General features: G+C 52.0%; 2 protein-coding genes and 1 long non-coding RNA gene across 5 annotated transcripts in view; 1 reads left to right on the top strand and 2 right to left on the bottom strand.

Annotated features, from left to right (window-relative positions):
• Positions 1-2,832, top strand: part of ABTB2 (ankyrin repeat and BTB domain containing 2) — a 174,750-nt gene extending 171,918 nt beyond the window's left edge. For both annotated transcript variants that reach the window (XM_003993156.5, XM_019812251.3), the window contains exon 17: positions 1,095-2,832. In XM_003993156.5, coding sequence (XP_003993205.1) covers positions 1,095-1,292 — 198 coding nt within the window. In that variant the 3' untranslated portion in view covers positions 1,293-2,832. The remainder of the gene's footprint in view (positions 1-1,094) is intronic.
• An 84-nt stretch (positions 2,833-2,916) lies between these two features.
• LOC109492088 lies at positions 2,917-5,746 on the bottom strand. The gene is made up of 3 exons (XR_002145815.3): positions 4,432-5,746; positions 3,964-4,097; positions 2,917-3,045 (listed from the first exon to the last, which is right to left on the bottom strand). It is a non-coding gene; the product is annotated as an uncharacterized LOC109492088 (long non-coding RNA).
• Positions 5,747-6,784: 1,038 nt separating this feature from the next.
• NAT10 (N-acetyltransferase 10) overlaps positions 6,785-22,140 on the bottom strand; it is a 38,806-nt gene continuing 23,450 nt past the window's right edge. Inside the window, exons 14-29 of one of the 2 annotated variants that reach the window (XM_006937187.5) lie at positions 21,767-21,917; positions 21,396-21,492; positions 20,198-20,314; positions 19,251-19,352; positions 19,081-19,155; positions 18,156-18,272; positions 17,223-17,356; positions 16,962-17,010; positions 13,806-13,902; positions 13,617-13,727; positions 12,569-12,741; positions 11,949-12,068; positions 11,486-11,584; positions 11,043-11,116; positions 9,793-9,876; positions 6,785-7,599 (exon numbers count right to left, since the gene is read on the bottom strand). In XM_006937187.5, coding sequence (XP_006937249.1) covers positions 7,488-7,599; positions 9,793-9,876; positions 11,043-11,116; positions 11,486-11,584; positions 11,949-12,068; positions 12,569-12,741; positions 13,617-13,727; positions 13,806-13,902; positions 16,962-17,010; positions 17,223-17,356; positions 18,156-18,272; positions 19,081-19,155; positions 19,251-19,352; positions 20,198-20,314; positions 21,396-21,492; positions 21,767-21,917 — 1,712 coding nt within the window. In that variant the 3' untranslated portion in view covers positions 6,785-7,487. Of the gene's footprint in view, positions 7,600-9,792; positions 9,877-11,042; positions 11,117-11,485; positions 11,585-11,948; positions 12,069-12,522; positions 12,742-13,616; positions 13,728-13,805; positions 13,903-16,961; positions 17,011-17,222; positions 17,357-18,155; positions 18,273-19,080; positions 19,156-19,250; positions 19,353-20,197; positions 20,315-21,395; positions 21,493-21,766; positions 21,918-22,140 lie in introns of those variants that run through there. The other variant, XM_045039131.1, reaches the window with a different exon arrangement.

Below are 22,140 nucleotides of genomic sequence, written 5' to 3'. Positions count from 1 at the left end.
GAATCTTCCCCTTCCTTAGCAACAGCATGGCCCTCTGCTCAGGTGCCTAGACTCAAAACATGAGAATCTTATATACTTTATATATATGTAAATCTTTTTTAGTTGCCCTCATTTAGGTCAGCTCTTGTGAACACATCGACAGTCTGTCCGCTGGGCCTCTCCCGCCCCCTCTCTGGACCATGGCACTGGCCCAGCCTCTCCCTTTTTGGCTTTCACCCCGTAGCCCACAGGCTTTTTGAAAAGCGTTAGGACCATGTCACTCCTCTACTTAACGCCTCCCCTCCCCCAAAGCTTCCTCCGCTTGCAGACTAAATATCATGCTTCACCAAGCCCCTAGCACCCCACCCACCTCTCCCTTCACCCAGTGCCCTGGCTCGTTCTCCGCTCCTGCCTCCCCCCGGTCTCTTGTGATAACCATCCCCACCTCCAGGAAAGCACCTTCCGGAGCACCTCACAAAGCCCGCTGATCCCCCCCCCCCCCCCCCCCCCCGTCTCCCATAAGGCCCCTGCCACACGGCCATCACCTGCCCGTGCTTCCTCACAGCACTGACCTCCATCTGCCGTTACTTTGCTTGGTCCTCTGGTTTCTGTCTCCCCGAAGGAGAACATCAGCTCTAAGAGCACACTGCAGAGACCTGGACCCCAGAACCTGGTGCCCACTGCCTGGCTCGGAGCGGACACTTGATATTTCTGGAGTTAAAATAGTTACTGAGCACCTACCGGCTCAGTTGCTCAGATGCCGGGCCTCGTGCCGTCTCCCTGACCCTGCCATTAGTAAGGGAGCTTCTGCCCCAGCAAGGATGACCGCCATTCAATGATGGCAACAGTGGGAAGTAGGCAAAGAAAACGCTGGGGCCAAGAACAAGTGATGTTTCTAGTGACACAGCTGGGATTTGAGCCCAGATTAGTCCAACCTGGAGGTGATGCTATGGATGGAGTCCAGGTCGGGGGGGGGGGGGGGGGGGGGGGCAAGGCCTGTGCTGGGCCTTGGCCCATGGGTAATATTTGGGGGAGGGTGGAGGGTGGTTTCGGGTGGGGCTGTGCCGGGGTCATGCTAAGGTTGTGGGTCTCACCCCCCCCCCCGCCCCCCACAGATCCACAATGCCCCTGAACTGGCCCTGTTCTGTGAAGGCTTCTTCCTCAAGCACATGAAGGCCCTGCTTGAGCAGGACTCCTTCCGGCAGCTCATCTACGGCCGCAACAGCAAAGTGCAGGGCCTGGACCCACTGCAGGACCTGCAGAGTACCCTGGCCGAGCGCGTGCACTCCGTCTACATCACCTCCCGGGTGTGAGGGGGCTGGGCGCACAGCAGGTCGGCACACCCAGCCCCCTCTGGGCCAGGGCTCTGTCTCCAGGCATCCCAGCGGGTGTGAAAGGCTGGGAGCAAGTGCTTCCGGGCCATCTGAACGAGTATGTAGCCAGGGTCTGTGGATGGGTCGTTGCCCCATGGAGGGGGCCGGGGCGCTGGCTGAGGCCCTCCTGGAGCCAGGCTTATGGGACTCAGTTTCCCCCTCTTTCCCCAGACCTCCCCTCTGGTGGTGATCTGTCCTTGCGCAGGTAGATGTGCTCTGAGCCCTCCTGTCACTGGGCAGCCCCACCTTCAACCCTCTGCCCCGAGCTGTGTCTGCTTGACTAGCTATGGGCAGACAAGGTCAAAAGGTGGCCCTTCCCCCACCTGCAACCCCCATACCGGTTGCACCTTTAGGGCTGCCGTGTACTCACCCTCTTGTGTTCCCCTCCTGGAGATCTATGGCTGATCCTGATTCTTCCCGCTTGAAATAGGGCCTGGAAGGCACGGTCAGAAGCTAACTACCCGCAGTCCCCATGCCTCCATAAGCTTGGACGGTCCTAGCTGGGGCTCCTGGAGGTACAGGCATCCTGATGAATGTAGAGAATGTATACTCTGGGCCTCAGGCCGCTTCATGCAGAAGCTGGTATTTTTTTCTCAACATCACGTCAGAAAGGCTGTCCAAATCCCTGAACTTATTCCTCAAGGCTGTGCCTTCAAAGGCTTGATGTGAGTCTCCAGGGGGCCTGAAGATCCCCGCACAGAGGGTCACTCAGTCCTATTCTCTTTGGTGTCTAGGCCGACAGAGGCCCTCCTTTGGGGACCACAAACCTCGGTTAGTGGTAGAGCAGTTCCCCAACTGATGCCTTCAGAGCTTTCAGTCTAAGCACAGGGTGGCATGGAGGAGTCCGGGGGCCTCAGCCCATGCTGCTGCTGTTTTTAGGGGCCCATTCTGAAACCCCAAGCCTAGATTTAGGCTGCCTCTGTGGGCTCAGGAAGCAGACCCCTAAATGTACCCCTGGCTGAGTCCTCCGACTTGGGCTGGAGAGGGGGCACCTCTCACTGGGAACTGCAGTCCTGGGGGTAGAAAGGGTGGGGCAGTGGTGGGAGGGAAGGGGCGGGAGAAGGCCTGCTGCTTCTCACCTACCTGCTCCGGGCCTGCTGTAGGCCCCGGGCTTCCCTAGGTGGAGGGGCAGTATCGGGCTGGACACTTGTCATATTTATGGACCAGACACTGGGGGAGCATTCCGGACAGCTTGCTCCGGGTGTAGCCTTCTTCAGGCTGTCTGGCTGCACCTTAGAAACTATTTATTCACCAAAAGACCTGGGCACTTAAGGAGGTGTTACTTTGGTTACCTTGAAAAGCCCCTGGGGGCTTGCAATCTTGGAAAATATTTTCGACTAGCTGCTTGAGCTGGATGTACAAAGGAATAGGCGTTATTTTATTGCTGTAATATTGTATGATACTGTAACTATACATTAATGTTGTCACTTATTGTAAATGTACCATGGTTTTATTAACAATAAACACTTGTTAACAATGACCTTGGCCTCATCACTCCTGATAGAGGGTTGCTCAGAGCTGGAGAAGAGCCCATTTAGGACCAGGAAGAGAACCCAGAGCTAATTCTCTGGTTACTCAGGCTTCCTGCCAAAAGCTGGGTTGAGGCTACCCCCTACTCACCTCACCCAGGACCTGAGCCTCCATCCGTCCCCCAACACCGGGCTCTGGTGTTCTCTTCCATCAAATGAAGTAGCTGATAAGAGAAAATCATTCCCGTGTGTTGAGTACATGTGCCATTGATCAGGACGGAAAAGGTGTTTGTGTGGAGGGAAGGGAGCCCACAGACAGGAATACGATGGCTGCAGGGGCTTTTCTGGTCTCCCCTGAGCCCACACCACCCCCACGGCCCTCACGTGGGAGCTGCTGGGGTTAACAGTTGTTTGCAAACTTTGGACAGTCTAAGTCTGTGTGGCCCAGCAAGGTGGAGGCAGGGTGTTTTCCACCTGGTAATAGAGGGAGAACAGTAAGCTGGCGACTGGGGTCCAGAGGTCTTCTGGGACCAGCTGTAGTTTGTTTTAGGTACAAAGTCCAGGCAGAAATAAAGGTTTTTTAAAAATGGTACCTGACGCAGGAAAAAAAAATTTCTAAGGTCACTAGAAACATGGACCCAAGTGCTGTGGTTCAGTAACAGGCCAGAACTCAGGAGTTGGGAGACAACATGAAGACCTCATGGGGTCACTTGGGGTTGGTCTGCGAAAGGCCTGATGACCAGCTTTGCGGTGTGGGGCCCTGGCACCGGTGGTGAGAGGACTGCGTGGGCCCACAGCGCCCTCTGGGGGCCACAGGGAGGAGGTGCACCCCTTGGCGCCATCATTCTGGGCAGAGGCCCTTGGGAGGGAGGACGGGGGTTGTCCCTGCCCGGCACTTGCCATCTGCAGTAACTACCCTTCAGGTGTCTGTGTCCACCTTCCCCACAAGTCTCTCCCCTCCTTCCCCCCCTGTAGGATGCACCTCCGTCAAGTACCCAGGGAGCTCAGCCATTTTCTCTTTCGGGGGCAGGTCAAAGAGAAGGCCACGTTAGGGAGGGATGGGTCCCCTTTGAGCCTACGTGTAGCAGAGCACACTAAGGAAGCACTTCAATCACAGAAATCGGGGCTAGAAGTGACCTTACCCCTGGTGGCTGGGCCGCCTCCTCGGGGCCACCGCTCCAGAGCACGGGGGCCTCTCTCCTCCAGCTGTCCGCTTCAGCTAACAGCAGCCAAAGGCAGGCTGGAGGAGAGGAAGGTGAACTTCTTCACGGAGTCCCTGGGAAACAAGGGGCCGAGAGCGTCAGTTCTGTACAGTGGGACTGCATTCTCCAGCCGCCCCGCAGGCAAGAAGAGGCTGGCACTCGGCATCTGGAGCCTGGGCCTCGTCCCCACAGGAAACTCCTCCAGGCGTGAGGGTCCCCCGCATCCCTGCTCCTGCTCTTCCCTTTCCTTTGCTCTCTGCTCATTGCCCAATGACAGCCAGACACCAAGAGCATGGAAACTTTTTCCTCAGCTGAACCACCTACAGCCCCGTAGGAGACCCTCAGGCCTTCCCTTTCCTGCCACCCCACCCACTGCAAACTCCACAGGACGTTTCTCCTTTAACCAACCTGTTTACAGAAAGGGGCATCCGCTTCTTCCAAGGCTGATGTCTGACCCTCCCATTCAGGCCAGAGGGATTGCAGCCCCGCCCCTCCTCCAGGCCTGCAAACTGGTTGCTGGTGTTAAAGGCCCTCAGATAATGAGTCTACATTTTTCCAAGGTGACGATCACTTATTTTCTCCCCTCCCCACCCCCATCTCAACAATGCCTTTGTGTCCACCTCCCGGTCACTCTGGAGTCCTTGGGGACTGCCGGGGCCAGATGAGCAGTGGAAGCACTAGGCCAGCATTAACCCCCTCCCAGTTCAGGAGGATGGAGACCATTTAGGAATCTTCTTTGTTCAGGCTTCTTCAGCCCCGTTCCCGTCCTGGTGACAGCATTCCTAGCCAGCCTATCTGAATTCATTTCACCAATGAGATTTCCTGAGACAGCCTAGCTTTACAGATGTCACTGTCTGGGGGCCAGATGGTGAGGTCTGGGGGAGGTGTGCTTTTTCAAGTTTGGAGGGGAACCCAAGATCACAATCTCAAAGTGCAGGGACCTGTTTAAGAACATACCCTTTGCAAATAAAAGGGGCAAGGCACAATGTTCACTTCCTCTTTGTGTGCAAAGGGGAAGGCTGTCTCCGAGAAGAATGACCTTGTTGGAAGCCACAGAAACGGACAGGTCTGACCACAAAGTGCATCATCTCCTGCCCCCCAAGTGGGGCTCTTCAGCTTAGGTTGTTTTAGAACAAAGCCAGTCTTACTAAGTCTTACTAAGCTTGCATGTCACTGAGCAGCTCCCCTGGTTATGCAGATGCAGGCCACACAACCCAGAGACTTCTAGAGCACTTGCCATACACCAGGCCCCACCGTCCACTCTTCACACTCAGCTCCACTCGCTCCTCACAACGGTGCATGAGGTGGGAATGGTCATTACCACTTGCGTCTCACAGATGTGGGCCCGGACAGCAGGTGGAGGGAAAGTGGCGTGCCCAAGGTCACAGTGGGGCTCAGGGCAGAACAGTGTTGCAGCCCGGAGGTCTGACCTCAGAGCACCTCTCCCTGCATCCTGGAGCAGAGCATAAGCCAGGCTTCAGGGTGGGAGGTGCTATGCAAGGGCTCGGCCGATCTGGGCCCCCATACGCATGGGAAGACATGGCTTAAGACAATAGTTTTAAGAAACCATCCAGCTCTGACCACTTGGGATTCCGACTTTGATTTTAAGTCACTCTCTGAGAAACTTACAGAAACCCATGGAGGAGGGGAAGGAAAAAAAAAAAGAGGTTAGAGTGGGAGAGAGCCAAAGCATAAGAGACTCTTAAAAACTGATAACTGAGGGTGGATGGGGGGTGGGAGGGAGGGGAGGGGAGGTGATGGGTATTGAAGAGGGCATCTTTTGGGATGAGCACTGGGTGTTGTATGGAAATCAATTTGACAATAAATTTCATATAAAAAAAAAGTCACTCTCCTAAGAAAACCCTTTGGAAGATAGGCTCGGGCACTCACCTGAAAAACAAGCAGATCAAAAATTCTCGTTGCCCCTCTCAGTGAACTCTCCTGCTGGCCTAACAGGGCGTCTGTGGACAGGAACCTGTGGATCCAGGAGACGAAAGACCCCTAAACCTATGTAGGCAAGGTGCAGGGGTCACCAGTCCAGGCCGAATTTGCTCTCCTTGCTGTGGGTGTGAGTCCTGGGAGGTGTACATTTAATCCTCTTGGTCCAGAAGTTCCCCTTCCAGGAAGCTGGATTACACACCTTTCGCTGAGGAAAGGGTCTTTGGACTCACGGAAGACCAGTCCTTTTAAGTTCTATGAAAATCTGAGGAGGATCAGTAACCAAAGCTCGAGGCTGACGCAGCCAGGGAGCCGCAGGGCACAGGGAGACAGCAGATCAGAACAAGAGCACGACTGAGCCGACTTCCACCTTGAGCATTTCTCACCCTCAGCGACAGGGATAATAAGGAACAATCCTACAGAAACCAGCAGAGGCCCTCAGGGTCAAGGTTTCAATACACCGTACTGGGTTTAGAACCAGAAAGTAGATACCGTGAAACAGCATACCAAAGTATGCGTGAAGTCACCACACAATTCCTGTACCCAACAGAAGGGACCCGATGACCTGACATAAGCTTGGAGGAAACGCACAGCTAGCTAGCTTCCCGGAACCACAGCATGTCCCTCAGAGGGACCACAGTGAGCACAGTGGGTGCCCGCCATTCTCCCAAAGGCTTTTGGGTCATCGGTAAGCCCTGGCCCCTGCTCGCCCTCGGCCTCGGTACCAACTCCTTCCGGAGATTACCGGGCAGCCAAGCCCCACCAGGAGAAACAAGGCAAGGCACCACTCCCACCCACACGGTCAATGAGCACCCACAGGCGGTTGGTCTTTCTAGCTTGTTATTTATTAAAAATAGATTCTCTATCCCTCCCTCACCCCTGCTAGCAAAATGGTCTTGCACATTTTTTCCCAAATAGATGAAATAACAGATCTGGGGACTCAATGTCATAGTCTGTTCCTAAATGAAGAGCTCAAGCTCTCCAGGGACACAGGGCAGCAGGCCTGCGGAGCCAGGAGAGGAATGCTTCACGGCAGAGCAAAGCCCAGCGCACAGAACAGTGACCTGCCACGGCCACGTGGTTGGACCAGAGCTCCTGCTGCTCTAGGCCACGACGAGAGGCCCAGGGCTCCATCAGGGGCCTCCTGAGCATCACCAGAAGGTTGTGCATTTAATGTCTGAGAAGGGACAAGAGTCAGCGTGGCTCCAACAGGTGGGAAGGGGCCAAAACAGCTGGGCCCAGAGCAAAGTGTGAACTTATGGGGGAAAAAAGACCTGGACAGGGGGAGGGGAGGCAGGCCCTCAGCAGCACCAGAGGTTTGTCCAACCATCCAGTTCTAAGCGGACCAGCACAGAAGGGACGTCGCCTTAAGCCAAGCTTGGCCCACGGACTGAACTCCTGGGCAGCTTCTGGGTCTGATGGGGACTTCGTTGCTTTTAACATCCAGGCCGCCACCCAGTCCAGCCAGAGACAGCTCAGCACGTCAGACTCCTCTCCTTACGCGTCAGCCACGGATGCCCACCTTCCTATTTCTTCCGCTTCAGTTTCATATCTTTTTTATTCTTCATGTCTCTGTTTTTCTTCAACTTTTTGTTCTGTTTGGGTTCTTGTTTGGCTTCCAGCTTCCTTTTCTTGTCACTAGAGAGACAAAAAAAAAAAAAACCCACAAATAGAAAGAGAAAATGAAATATGCACAGATCTGTAACATCTTTCAGACTGCTTTGCTTCAGGCTTGCTTTGCTTTGTCTGAAAACGGGTTTTCACCATCTGAAACATTAACGAGACAGAAATGTTCTCTGCAAGCCTACCTGCACGCCAGACACTGTGCTGGGGGGAACATGCCGACCAGTTCCTGCCCTGACCGGGCTCTTCCTTGGAGGAATAAATCTCTCTTAACACCTGAAATCTGAATTCCCTTTGGATTGCTGTTCATTCTCCCCTCCCACCACTCAAAAGCACACATATTATCCCACGGACCCTGTGGATAGTCTCTAATACAAAGCAGGACTCTCCCAAGAACACCCTGTAATACTTTCCAGCGTGGTAGTATTTTATTTTTCCTAAATGAGAGAGAAACCGAAAGGAGTAGGAACTCAGGTTACACGTTTCAGCTGGCCAGGGGCGGCCTCGCTGACAGCTTAGTACTGGAGTCATTCGGCAAAGGACTACCGCCTTCCTTCCCTTTTACAGGTTAAAGATTCTCTCCAGTGGCATTTCGTCCTGGGAACAAACACCTCCCTATGACGAGAGAGCAAACAGTTCCATCCACAGACCACTACCATCACCTGAACGAAATGACCTCTCAAAAAAGAAAAGCAAGGCCTCAAAGAATACGATGACAGGTATCAGTGTTTTTATCTCCAAGAGTAGAACTGACTCAGAGAACTTCAAGCAGATCTGCCACAGAGGCCAGTGAAAGCAGGAGGCTCCTCACCAGCAGTGACACAGCCAAACGGCAGGAAAAGCCAAGCTCCGAGGGACGCGGAACCAGCGGGGTCCACACCAAGCACACGCCCCAGCCTTTTGTTCCAGTCAAAGCCACCATGCTCGAGGCCAGAGCCATCACAGGCCCTGTGCGTCATCTGCTATCCTGGCCAAACCAGAAACTAGGACACGATGACAGTGAGCTCTCGTGCCACATCTGAGAGCATCCGGGGATTGAGGTTGGCAGCACTGCTGGAACCTTCAAAATGCCACAGTAACTTTATGGAGACTGCAGGAGACAGTATCTGATTTCTGGGATCTCTAGTTCCTAGAGTCACAAGACTTCTTCTTTCCAAATCTATCCCTCAAGGGAACCTATCCTATGGCAACGCCAAGAACTCACCTCCCCACTAACTCCAAACCAGCTGTGGAAGTTCATTTCCAGAGGCCGAGGGCAGGGGAAACCTCATTCTCCTCCCCAGGAACTCCAATATAGGTTCAGGCCCGAGAAGCCACGATCTACAAATGCCCCCCTCTGCAGAGCAGCAGCTGGAGGGGGAGGTTTTCAAGCAGGGCCTCCTGGGATCCCCAATTCTTCCAGGTGGGCCCCAAGGGGGAAACTGTTTTCACAACAATACAAACACACTGTCTGCCCCTCACTTTCACTCTCACAGCTGTCCAGTCTTCCAGAAGCTACGAGGTGTGCGATGGCACCAGGATGAACGCAGAAGCAGAGGAGTCAGCTGCGGTCTATTAACCCAGACAGCGTTTGCAAAATGTAAATGTAAAACAACGCCACTCTTAAGATTTTTGTGGGCAAAGGCTATTTTTCTAAACAACAAAACCATAATGAGTCCATGATTGTTAATTCTGGATGAATTTTTTAACATCTCAGTTTACTTCTAACATGGAAAATATTGATAGATATAACCCTCATAAACAAAAGTCCCTTGGGAGCCCTCAATTTTTATGATGCAAAGGAACTCTAAGACCCAAGACTTGGGGAATCACCAGCTTCAAGCAAGGGGAATATAGCAGGTAAAACTCCAGCCTCAGCAGTGGACACAGCTGGTCCTGACCCCGGCTCAGCCTCTTACTGGCTGGATGCTTCTTGGGAAGTTACTTAACACCCTGGAGCCTCGGTCACTTCATTTTTAGAGCAGTGCTGGTAATAAAGCAGCCACCGCCGTTGTGAGGGTGCACAGGACACCACACTGATGCCCACAAGAGCCCCATGGCCCTGCCTCATCTGTAGGAAATACGATACCAAAGGAGCTACCCTCAAGGAAAGAGTAGTGATTTTGTCCCTCAAAGCTTTTGCTTCGACCTCCTATTTCCTAATGAAAGTCACTAGAGGAGCTGAGAGACCAGAAAGCCTCTCCTGCCAGAAGTCTGTTGGGCCCTCACCTCTTCAGGCTGACAATGGAGGCATTCTCCCCAGCTTTGTTCAAAACTTCATTCCATTCTTCATCATCTCCACGGATTATGTATCTTAAAAAAAAAAAAAAAAAAAAAAAAAAAGGAAATCTCAAAGCCTGCTCAAAAGAAGATAGTGACAACATTCTCAGCAGACATGGCCCATCACAAAGGCCCGGCCAGCCGCACCAGCATGAACGGCAGAGGGAAGGGGCACTTGCACACTAGGGAGCTTCATGGGAACAAGGAGGGCCACAGGGCCTGCCAGGAGTCATACTCTCACTAACTGTCCAGCAGGGGGAGCCTCCTATGGCCCCACAAGCATCTTGCTCACTCCCACCTCAAGAGGCATGGTGCCCACAGGCCCTGGAATCGTGCCTCCCTGCCCCACCTCGCCCCACCTCTCTCAAGCCAGCAGCCCCAGCAAGTCAGGGTTTTGATACTGTGAATTGAGGGCAGAGCTCAAAACCCTGCCCAGGGACCTCCAGGGTCCTCCATCTCATGTGTCCAACAACCACCATTTCTAAAGGACTCAGTCAGGGGGCTACAGGTCAACGAAGCTCAGAGGCCACTAATTCTAGAAACTTCATTTACATCAACCCACAGAGCGGATGACACCATTACAGCTGAAGCTCAGGGGGACTAGGAGTCCTAGTTCACAGAGGGTTCCAGAACAAGGGGTTTTGGTTTATTTGTAGGCAGTAGAATCCTTTCTTGAATCAAGTTTACATGTAAAAGCCAAACAGAGAAAAGCAGCCATTGAAAATGGATGTTCATTGGGGCGCCTGGGTGGCTCAGTCGGTTGAGCGTCCGACTTTGGCTCAGGTCATGATCTCGCGGTCCGTGAGTTCAAGCCCCGCGTCGGGCTCTGGGCTGATGGCTCAGAGCCTGGAGCCTGCTTCCGATTCTGTGTCTCCCTCTCTCTCTGCCCCTCCCCCATTCATGCTCTGTCTCTGTCTCAAAAATAAATAAATGTTAAAAAAAAAATTTTTTTTTAAATAAAAAAAAAAAAGAAAATGGATGTTCATCAATTAGCACCCCTCCCTGGGGACCTGAGGGAAAATCCTCAAAATATGCAGAGTGAGTTAGAGAGGTTTTAGCTGTTTGGCTTCTAAAATGGTGCCACGTGACAGCTGCCAGGGCACCCGGATGTGGATCAGAAGGGAGCTGCAGACAGGTCCCCAGGGTCCTCAAGGCCAAGGCGGAGCCTCCACTCCCCATGAGCGGTGCGGGGGCCTTACTGAGAGAGGTCCATGTTCTTCAGCTTCCCCACTTCTTTCTTGTGTTTCTCCTGGAATTCCTTTGCTGCTTCATCCTGCGGTCAAAGCCCCAGAGACAGAGCAGGTCAGAGCCGAGCAGAGGACAAATGACAGAAAAAGAGGGCACGGTATCACTAGGAGAGCAGACAGCTCCTTCTCCTCGGTTCACCCCCTTCCCCGCCATCAGAGGCAGCTCTTACTAAAAGAATATCAAATGTGTGTTTGCAAAAGCCTGAAAGGACAAACAAGCTGTCAGTAGCAGTGCTGGACCGCCTGCACGCACGCACTCGGGGGGCATCGCACGTCGGGGAGCGAGAGCGCGAGCACACGCAGGCCAGGGGGACTCCGCTGCGTCAGGGCAGAGGACTCTCCCCCCAGGGCGACGGGTGCGCCTCCGACATTCCCACGCTTTAAGCAGGTCCTACCAGGTCATCACTGAGGGTCTTCATCGTGGGCTCCATAACCACATCCTTCACTGCTGCCATCTGCTCCTCAATGGCCCTCTCCTGCACTTCATTAAATAGCTGCAAGACAACGGCCGAGAGATGAAGCGGAGCGGCAGCTGGGACCCTGTCACTCACTACCGAGTCACTTAGCACACACTTCACATGGGCAAGAGTGCACCCCTTCATGGTAAGAGTAGAAAAACACAGACTGGAAGATAGCAAATTCCTAACAGTGGTGCCGCCCCGGGAGAAAGCACAGGAACATTCCATATAGAGCTGAAGCCCCCTATTTCTTCGTGTGAGAGCGAGAGTGAGTGAGTGAGTGAGTGAGAAGATCTGCAACAAATACGGCCAAACGTTAACATCTATTTGTTTTAGGGCAGGGAGTGAGTTTGTTGAATTATCGGAAGCAGATCAAAACCCTGCCTTCAGATGACATTACCTTCACCACTTTGCGGATGATCCGGTTGAAAAGTCCCATCAACTGGCCTGAGGGCAGCTCAATCTCCTTTTCCAGCTGATCCACAGACTTGTGCTGGAGGCCAATGCCTAAGAGAAGAGCCTGGAGGATGGAAAATCTGCTGGAGTGGCCACTAGGACAGGCCCTTACCCATTAAAAGGGCACGGAGAACCAGTCACTTTCTTTTGACCAAAGCTATCTGCCACAAAATATTGACTGGTATGGTCTGTTCTGGCATCTTCTCTTTCACCCTGTTACTGAAACCACCAAGAAATGCTTCCTCCTCCTGAAATCCCCAAACTGATTATCCTGACAAACAGCTGCTTCACAGCTGCATTTTAAATTACACAGTGCCCTTGAACCTCTGCTAAGGTAGAGTTAGAATCAAGGCAATGTGGTGGGGTGGGAAGAATGTGGGTTCAAACCGCAGCTCTTCCTCTGACTGTATGGCCAGGCACGTGAGTCAACTTCAGAGCCCAAGTGTCCCCCCACCTGTAAAACGGGGAGAACACTACCCACCGATCAGAACCGTAAGGAATTAAATGCACAAAATTACATCAGAGCATCCAACTGAATGGGCACACAAGCAGCAGATAACCTACTGACTGGGCCGCAGACAGGGACAGGTCCCCCAGCTGGTTTAGGAAATACATCCGGGAGACGGCCGGGATCAGGTCCATGATGAGATGATAGTCCACCATGTTCCGTGAGTACATCTCCAGCCTCTTCAGGTCATAGGGGAGGAAGAGGGCTTCCAGTTCGGCCCGGCACAGTGCTGTCCAAGCAACAGAGCCAGACACATTAGAGCAGCCGGACGTCCTTGCAAGGCCTGATGCGGTTCCCAAGTAACACACAGTGGTCCCCTGGTGGCGCCCTAACAGCTGCTCCTCCACAGGGCCTCCTCTGGGCCAGCCCTGACCTTTCTCTTGCCAAGGGCAGGCGGCCTCAGGCCACGCAGGGAGGGGGGACAGTTGGCATGTCACCCTTGCTCAGAGTTCCACGCCAGCCCATCAGACCAAGGAAAGGCTCCAGCGTCCCAGGGATAGAGAAGCACAACACTCCTTCCCCACTTTGCCACTTCTCCTCAGGACCCAGCTTCACAGAAAGTGTGTATGCTCTGCCCAGTTTGAGGAAAACAGATTTTTCCCTTAAAATATAATTGGCAAAAAAAAGAAAAAAGAAAAGGTACACACACATACCCAGCAGCAGAAAAAACCTACAGCTATTAATACTAATGATCCATTACACTTTTTAATATTTTAAATATTCCAACGGAATTTACATGTCCAAAGCACTTCCCATGTGTCAGCCACAGGAGGAGGAGCACATATTATTACAAATTTCATGAATGAGGACACTGAGCCTGAGAATTAAGCTGGTTACTGTAGCTCACAGAATTTAAATCAAGTTCCACAATTAACTAGCTATATGAACTTATTTAACACCCAAAGTCTCGTTACAAAGATGGAAAGTATTGTGGGCAGAGTGGGGCCAGCTGGGGCAAAGGCAGGAAGGGGGGGGTCAGTGGGAGATGCAGGCTGGGGGCCCATCCCTCAATTCTTAAGCCAGCCTTCCTGGACCACCACGCCCACCTCCTGCCTCCAAAAACCAAGCCACTACCAGCCCTCTGCGCCAGTCCGCGCGGCTCACCTGGCTGTGCTGGCTTCCCGATGTTCCTGTTCTGAATGATGTTCAGAGCCAGGGGAGGCGAGAAGGTGCCGAACTGGTAGGACAGCAGGGCTAGGAACCGCCTTCGGAAGTCTGCGGAGGACAACCGCACAGAGTCAGAGGTCTGGGGGCCGCCTGCCTGTCACCTGTCTCCCTTCTACTCTAATTTACCTTTCCAAAAGGCCGGGAGCCAGGCTCCCTGGTCAGCCTCATCCTCATCAGTCAGTGTCTTCAGCATGATGCACGAGTGTTCTCCAGTCAGGTCATTCTGGAAACACAAACGCCTACTTGGTACCAAGAACACCCTTTTCTGAAGAAGCTGTCATTGTTGAAGGGCAGGAAGACACAGAGCTTCCAGAGGCGTCTCCTTCCTCTCAGCTAGGAGAGCCCCCCACGCACTGCCTGCACGTCCACACAGCCTCATTTCCCGCATAACAGCTTTCAGAGGCCCCTCGGTTCTGTGACTTCCTAGCAGGTGCCACAGGAGTGGAGCAGAGCGGTTCAAGGTCTGCTCCAGACCCATGGAAGTGAGCCACTCATACGCCATCAGGTCAGATTCTGAACTCTGAGTCATTACAGCTTAAACTCCACATGATCCAATCAACAGGTTTTGGGTAACTTACAACAAAACTCCCTGCCCCAAACCTAGAGTTCCTATACTGGCAACCAGCTTGCAAATGCAAGTTTCTCTAGGTGCTAAAATAGTGAACATAGGTCTTTACGTTTTTATTACATAACAACCACAAACCCCACACAATAGAAACATGTACTGGATTTTGACCAAAGAGCACTCACATAGCAAAATACCCACACCATGTCACAAATGAGTGGCACACCGCACAAGAGCACAGGGATAAACCGTGGTCTATGCTGAACTCAACGGTCTGCACAAACCTCACAGCCGACCAGCAAATTTAAGCCCAGCCTCAGCCCCACTCACTGACAAGGACCCAGCCCACCTGGGAGCTGCTCTGCCCACACAGAAGCAGCCGAACACCCAGTGGTCTTCACCAGGCCCGCTTTAAACTCTCAAATGGGCACCGCCCGTGGAAACTGGGGGCTTTGTGCACTCCAAAACAATCAAACCTCCAACGCCCCTTCTCTCAGCCTCCCATCTGGGAAAACAGAACTTCGTCCTCCCAGCACCAACCCAACCAACTGACCCACACCTTCTGTGCCCAAACTTTCTGCCTTCTCTGTTGCTGTGAAGGATGAGGTGGCCACCTCACCCCCTGCACCCAGGGTCCTACTCCCCCTGCCTCGAGGTCTGCAATCAGCCCCTGTCACCTATACTACGATTTGTGTGATCTCTACAGAATCATACCCTACAGCAAACAACCATGTTCTAGAATCTCCCACCAGATAAACTCCCCTGAATGCCAGTCTCCCTGCAGCTACCTTGTTTCTCTGCCCCTTTTACTTCCCATATGAATCATCTATTTCCTCACGTTCCATTCTCTCCAGTTAGGATGAGCCCTGGGCTCTCCAGGAGCTGCCTTCCTTCTAATCACCATTGTCCATTGACCATTTATTTGTCCTCAGCTTACTTGCTCTCCGAAAGCCACCGAGTCCCTTTCTTGAAACACTGGTTAATCCTGGCTTCTGACACGCTCCCCAACTTTCGCCTCCACCTCAAGGCCACTCTGCCGTCTCCTGACTCATTCCTCCAAAGGCTGGACAGTCCAGGACGCACCCTCAGTTGACTTTCAGTCCCAGCTTTCGATAACTTTTAAAATGTACTCATTCACTGAAAAATATTTACTGAACACAATACCACACGTAGTAGATGATATTAAGTGCCGGGGTTACGGCTGTGAAGAAAACAAAGTCCTTGACCCCGGGGAGTATATTCTCTTGAGAATACACTCCCAAGTGTCCATCTCCAGCCCCAACCTCTACCTGGAGTGCCAGACTCCTGCAGGCCACCGCTTGTCTCTGTCCCCATCGGGCATCTGACAAGCATCTCCCACTGTGCCAGGGCATTCCCTCTGTCACCTCCAGACCTGTCCCTCCCCCAGCGGCTCTTCTCGGCAAATAACACCTCTATCTCCCAGTTCTTACTGACTCTCAAGCCAAAAACCTAAGAATTATCCTCGATTCTTTTGGTTCGCTCATCTTGCAATCCAATCCTTCAGTTCTAGTCAGTGTCACCCCCAAACATGCCCGGCCTCGGCCACTTCTCTCCATCTTCACTGCTTCCTCCTCAGCCCACACCCCATCTCTCATCCACCCACATCCTCGCCTCCACTCTTGGGCCACCACCATCCACTGTCTACACAGCAGCCACAGCTCCTGAACACCTTCCTCCAACTGGAGGGAAGAAAACAGAGTCCCCAGCCAATGACCCACGCCAACCTTCTTTTGTCGCTTTCAAATCACCGATTCACTTCCACCTCAGGCCCTGCACTTGTTGCTTAGAAACATATTTTTCAGGGTGCCTGGGCGGCTCAGCCAATTAAGCATCCGGGTCTTGATTTCAGCTCAGGTCATAATCTCACAGTTTGTAAGATCAAGTCCCGCATCCGGCTCTGCGCGGACAGCAAGGAGCCTGCTTGGGATTCTCTCCCTGCTCTCTCTGCCCCTCCCCCACTCACTTGCAGGCTCTCTAAGTTTAAAAACAAAACAAAACAAACAAAAAAAGAAACACCTATTTCTCTGGGACCGTCCATGTGGCTAGTGCATTATGCTCAGGGTCCAGTTGGAAAAGCCACCCCTCAGAAGCCTGACCACTCAGTACGCTACACTTCCAATTTCTTCTTCATGGCACATAGCGTAACCTAAAAAACTTCTCATTTCTTCACTTTCTTGTTGCCTAATTCTACCCATTAGAAAATAAGTTTTGTGGCTTACCTTACTCATTGCAGGTGCTAGATTCTTTTTTTTAACGAACTCCCAGTAAGTCTCTCCCTTCCATAATAATCCTCCATGGCTTGGTCATCCACGTAATCACATCCCTCCTTCACATACCTGAGGCTGCGCATCTGCAAGCCTCTCCTAAAGACACTGCTACACTTTTCACAAATTCTAGGAGGCCCCCAGGCTGCAGGATTCCAGAATTTGACGAACGAGTCCACACGCACTTCTGCCATTTTACAATCAAGCACAAAGCCAGGTACACACCGAGTGTGCACCACACAGCGGGGGAGCGAAGTGTGTGATCGCATGGCCTTGAAGTGGCGATGGCTGTTTTGGTGTCCATCAGAATAAACCTCTTGGAGGCAGGGCACACGTGCTCAGAGCATAGCAAGAGGCACCTGGGCTCCATATAAGGACAGACCTGTCACCAACTGTAACTGCAAACCCACACCCCTCCTCCACCTCACTCACCGGGGTCTGTCTCAGATACACAGGAACAAATCCAGCTCGCTTCCAGAACCTGCCAAGACACAAAAAGAGCAGGTCACTGTGCGCACCTTCTGAGACCGGCCGGCAGATGAAGACGGGAAGGGCTGGGCAGGGGTGGGGGAGTGGTCAACGGAACCGACAAACACACCAGCTGGAAGGGCAAACACAGTCCACAGAACGCTCATTTTCAGGACACCAAGGCCACGGGGTGATGTGAAAGAGAAAGAGCAGGCAGACCCTTACTTGAGGAGCCTGGGGGTCAAGCCATAGGACACACCCAGGTAATCCAAGCGCTCAGCAGGCCTCTCATTCAGTTTGAGGAGTAAGGGAGGCAAGTCCTTCCGGGGAGTGATGACCTCTTCCAACAAGCTGACAGCCTACAGGATGTCAGGAAGAGAACACAGTCCACCCAGTAAAGGGAGAGGAAGCTTAGTAACATTCCCAAGCACCCCCACCATACCAGGCTCTGACCTAAACACAGTAAAAACTGGGACAGATTTCTCTGTTCCCTGGATTTTAAAATAGAGGCACACCACTCAGTCCAGTGATCATTTCCAAGTATACCAAACACCTGGACATGCATGAAACCACACCGCTCCAAACCCAGCATTCAGGAAAATAGCCACGTGATTTAAAGAGAGACAGAGGTGGGGTTCCGAAGATCCAGTTCTGTCATCAGATGGGTCTGGGACTTGGGAAGTAACAAACCGCTGAGCCGGACCTTAAACATAAGGCCTTTCCCCACCTCCTGAACGGGCTACTGTGAAAATCAAGTGAACGTGTGTAAAAAGCCATCACAGTTCCTGGCGTTTATCACCTTACCAAGAAAGACACAACTTCCCTTAGACCCGGCTCAGTGCTGGGCGGCTGTAAGCTGGAGCACGCAGCGGCATTACCTAGGAGCTGAGACACAAACCGCTGGGCCCCACTCCTGACCCTCTGAGTCAGCATGACTGCGGGCAGGGCTTAAAAACCGGCATTTTTAAAATAGGTTTCCAGGTGATGCTGATAATGCTGATCTGAGGTTCTCAACACCAGTGGCAGCTGGAGAAGCAAGAGCTTCTCCAAAACAGGAGGAAATCTGCTGGTGCTCAGACAGCCCAGACCACTGGACAGTTCTAGATGCTCCTGAGAACCATCCTCCAGGAACAAGGAGTTCGGCCAAAAGATGCTTACCTCGCTGCTGACGGTACGAATTTCTTGTGACGTCTCAAGGACCTTTTCCTCGAGACAAGGGAATCTGCCCTCAAAGTACATCTGCAGCAGCTGCAGAGCTCGGCTGCCGTAGCCCATCTGTGAGCAAACATGGAGGGAGACAGACAAGGAAGAGAATGTTCTCAATCTGTCTAAATCACCTCTACGTCCCTGAACTCCTTCCAGAAAGCCTTCACTCTGAGTCACAGTACACTTGGCAAAGAGAATTAATGAAATCCCTCAAAGAGGTCCGAAGAGAGACCCTTAAGAGTGAGCATGCTATGACCCTCACTCTCACACCATCTAGCCTGAGCCTGAGGATGGCTGGCTGGGCTTTCTGATCCACAGACTAGCAAGCCCCAAACTGATGTCTCCACAACGGACTCCCCAGTGGGGATTTCTTTTTTTTTTTAATTTTTTTTTTTTTTTATTGTTTATTTTTTGAGAGAGTGAGAGACAGAGTGTGAGTCGGGGAGGGGCAGAGAGAGAGGGAGACACAGAATATGAAGCAGGCTCCAGGCTCTAAGCTGTCAGCACAGAGCCCAACATGGGGCTCGAACCCACAAACCATGAGATCATGACCTGAGCCGAAGTCAGACTCTTAACCGACTGAGCCACCCAGGCACCCCGGCAGTGGGGATTTCTAAGAGGAGGTAATGGTGAAAAGTAGGTCAGGTTCACAAGAGCTCTGTCCTCACAAAAGAAAAGCAAGCATATACAATCATCCTGCCCACTCGCCACCCCCAGCCCCAGGAAAACTGTTCATGGCAGAGGAGTTCCTGGAACTGCTTATTCCTTGACCAGCCTTCCATTCATACCACCAAATCCACCTGCCCTCACAAGCTGCCAGCAACACGGCTGCAGCTAATAAAGCATCGAGTTTTGAGAAGCATTGAGGACACATTACCCCTTGATAATCCGGGTGAACAGCAATGCGAACAACCCTTCCACCTGAAAGGCCACCGAAGTCTGGGTCTTGGAACTGTGTGGGAGACACAGGGCAGTACGTGAGCAACAAAAAAGTCCTCCAACACCACCAACTTCACTCACTCAGCCATACCAGGGAAAGTGCAGCACCTGTTCGGACACGGTCCATGGAATCAGGTCCCCCGAAGCCTTCTTGCCTCGAGACAGGCTGTTCAAGATGGACTGGCGAGAAATCTCCCCCTCCAGGCACACCTATGGGGGAAGCAGGACGGTGTAGACAGAAAGGCCAGCCCAGGTACAGAGCCCACTCACAGATCATCAGCATTCTGCTAGTTCCCTGACGAGGCCAGCTGTTTCCACTCCAGTTCCGGCTTCACCCTGTAACTGACTTCCATTTTCAGTGGAACAGTCATTACTCTGCCCCAGGAGCATCCAGACACTGTCATAACAAGGTAGAACACAGACAAACTCTGGCCCAAAGCACAGAAACTACACTAGAAGAGGGTCTCCACACAATGTGCACATGTGCAAACATCAATTAAGACACGGGACGCTCATGCAGCTCTATATGAAATAGTGCAAATTCACGACTCTAGTGTCTAAAAGGAGAATGGTTATACACGGTATGGTACATGCATAAATAATGCAGCCTTTAAAACCTTTAAAAACTACAGAAATTATGAAAAAAATAAAAACGACAGAGATTATGAATATTTGACACACTGCAAAAAAAAAAAAAAAAACAAAACAAAAACCCAGACTACCAAACCCTATGATCTCATGTTTCCATCTGTATTTTCTAATTTTAGAAGTACACATGTTGCTTTTGTAATAAGAGCAAAACAAACAAATCCTGTTTTAGGAGGAGCCGTAAATCAAAATACGAGCGGCCAGTTCCGACTTTCATCTATTCACCCATCAGTGGGGCTCTGGGTTTCTGTCGGCAGTGGTTCCCTTCCACACATCCTAAATGTCTGCCCCGGATGACCCAGCTACTTGGCTCCGCACCAGGAATCAACACTCCCCCTCCCAGGCCACAGTTACTGAGCCATTAATCCTTGATTCCTAAGTGGTTCTTCAAATGAATGCCAGCATACCTGGATGACAGCAAGCACTTCGGGAAGGGCATTCTGGGTGGGGGGCACCGGGGGCAGGAGGCAGAACAGAAGGTGGGCAGGCGCATCAGAAAGCATCTGGAGATCGTTGGGGGAGTTCTGTGGGGCACAAATACGGGTCCATGAGAACCACTCCTCTTGTCCTTTACTCAAGAGGCCACTCCGGAGTCACTGACTGGAGCACCACCTTCCCCAAAGCCAAGTGGCGAGCTGAAACTTGGGGAAGCTCTTTTCCAGCATCTTGGCCGCCAGCCTGAGACCCTCCGAGATGGCCTATGTGGGACTTCGCCTCAAATGTTTGCTGTCATCTCTCCACGAGCGCTGAGGCTGCAGAGGGCAGAGAACTGCCTAGTTAGCACTGTGTAGTTCACAGCGGGGGAGTGAACTTGTCACTTCCCAGAGAAGAGGCTATCTCAAGAAAACCTATCACCACTTCTAGCACCAACTCTTCAGCCTCCCGTTAAGGGGTGTTCACAAAAATGCTACCTAGATACTCAAGAAATGTCCTTCCCAATGTGCCCTTTAGTTTTGAAGACTCTCAAATATTCTAAATTTGCATCCAGTGCTCCTTAAGAATAGCCCGGGGCGGGGAGTCCTGGGGGGCTCAGTTGGTTAAGTGTCCAACTTCGGCTCAGGTCACGATCTCACGGTTTGTGAGTCTGAGTCTCACGGCAGGCTCTGCTGTTAGCACAGAGCCCACTTTGGATCCTCTATCCCCCTCTCTCTCTGCCCCTCCCCGACTTGCGTGCATGCATGCTCTCTCTCTCTCTCTCAAAAATAAACGTTTGAAAATAGCCCAGAGGTAAAAGGCTGGGCTGGGTCAGTCAGCACCACCAGGTAACAGCTGCTACATCATCTGAGTCTATCTGATTAGCAGACAAGGGAAAGATAGAAGAACCCGTTTTAAAACAGGCAAAGCTTTCCACCCTCCCCACCCACCAAGTATGGAGTTACGTGCAGGAATCCCACACTCCGTGTGCAAAGCTAGGAGCCCAAGACAGGCCTGAACAACCATGGGAAATGCAATCCCTCCGGCAAAGTCAGTGGACCTTGACAACATCAGGACATTTAAGTCCCAACAGAATAGTCACCTGAGCCACTGGGGAATACAAGACATGGAAAGCCGGTAAAGGGGGACTGTCAGAGCTGCAGTTCACCCACTTCAGCCAGCTGCAGTTACCTTGTAGTGAGAAGCCACATAGAGGGCCATAAGCCTTTGGAGGAAAACTTCGGAGGCCTTGTGGTAGCAAAAGAGAGTATCTCTGTTAACGTAGTAGCTGGGTCTGGAGTTAAGCAACCAAAACAAACCAAAGAGAGCCCAAAATAGGACACACTGCTTCCAAAGGGAAACCTGGATATGTAGATGTCCCTCAGATTAGAAGGAAGAGCCCTGTGTCCTGCACAGAACACATTAGGGAAGGAAAAGAAAGGAAATGGAGAATGTCTAACTTTCCCCCTCTCCTTCGAGCAGCAGCCTATGAAACAAAAGGCCAAAACCGAATTCTTCCATCACCCCCCTCCCTTCACTGGGCACAGAACCCAGGAGGATACAGCTCGCAGGCCTCAGGCAGGGGGCAGCCTGAGACTATCCGGGGGATGTTGAGGCAATCCAGGCACAACAAGTCGTTCAGCCACTGCTCCACCGCGTCCCCGGGGGCGTATCGGATGGACTCCTGCAGGGAAACCTCATGCAGCGTTCGCGCTGCTCCCCACAAAACACACACACACACACACACACACACACACACACACACACACACACACGAGAAACAATTATTAAATGTGTTTGTCTAAAAGAGCAAAGCAAATGTTCTACTTTCTCTTTGTTACCTGATGCCCACATAAATACAGCTTAAAGATTTTAACTGAGTGGTTTTAAACTATTCTGGGGGATGTTCAATTTGCCATGACACTGATCCCACAGG

The sequence above is a fragment of the Felis catus genome, chromosome D1 (assembly GCF_018350175.1).
Source record: "Felis catus isolate Fca126 chromosome D1, F.catus_Fca126_mat1.0, whole genome shotgun sequence".
Lineage (NCBI taxonomy): Eukaryota > Metazoa > Chordata > Mammalia > Carnivora > Felidae > Felis > Felis catus.
This window is presented reverse-complemented; position numbering and strand designations above follow the sequence as displayed.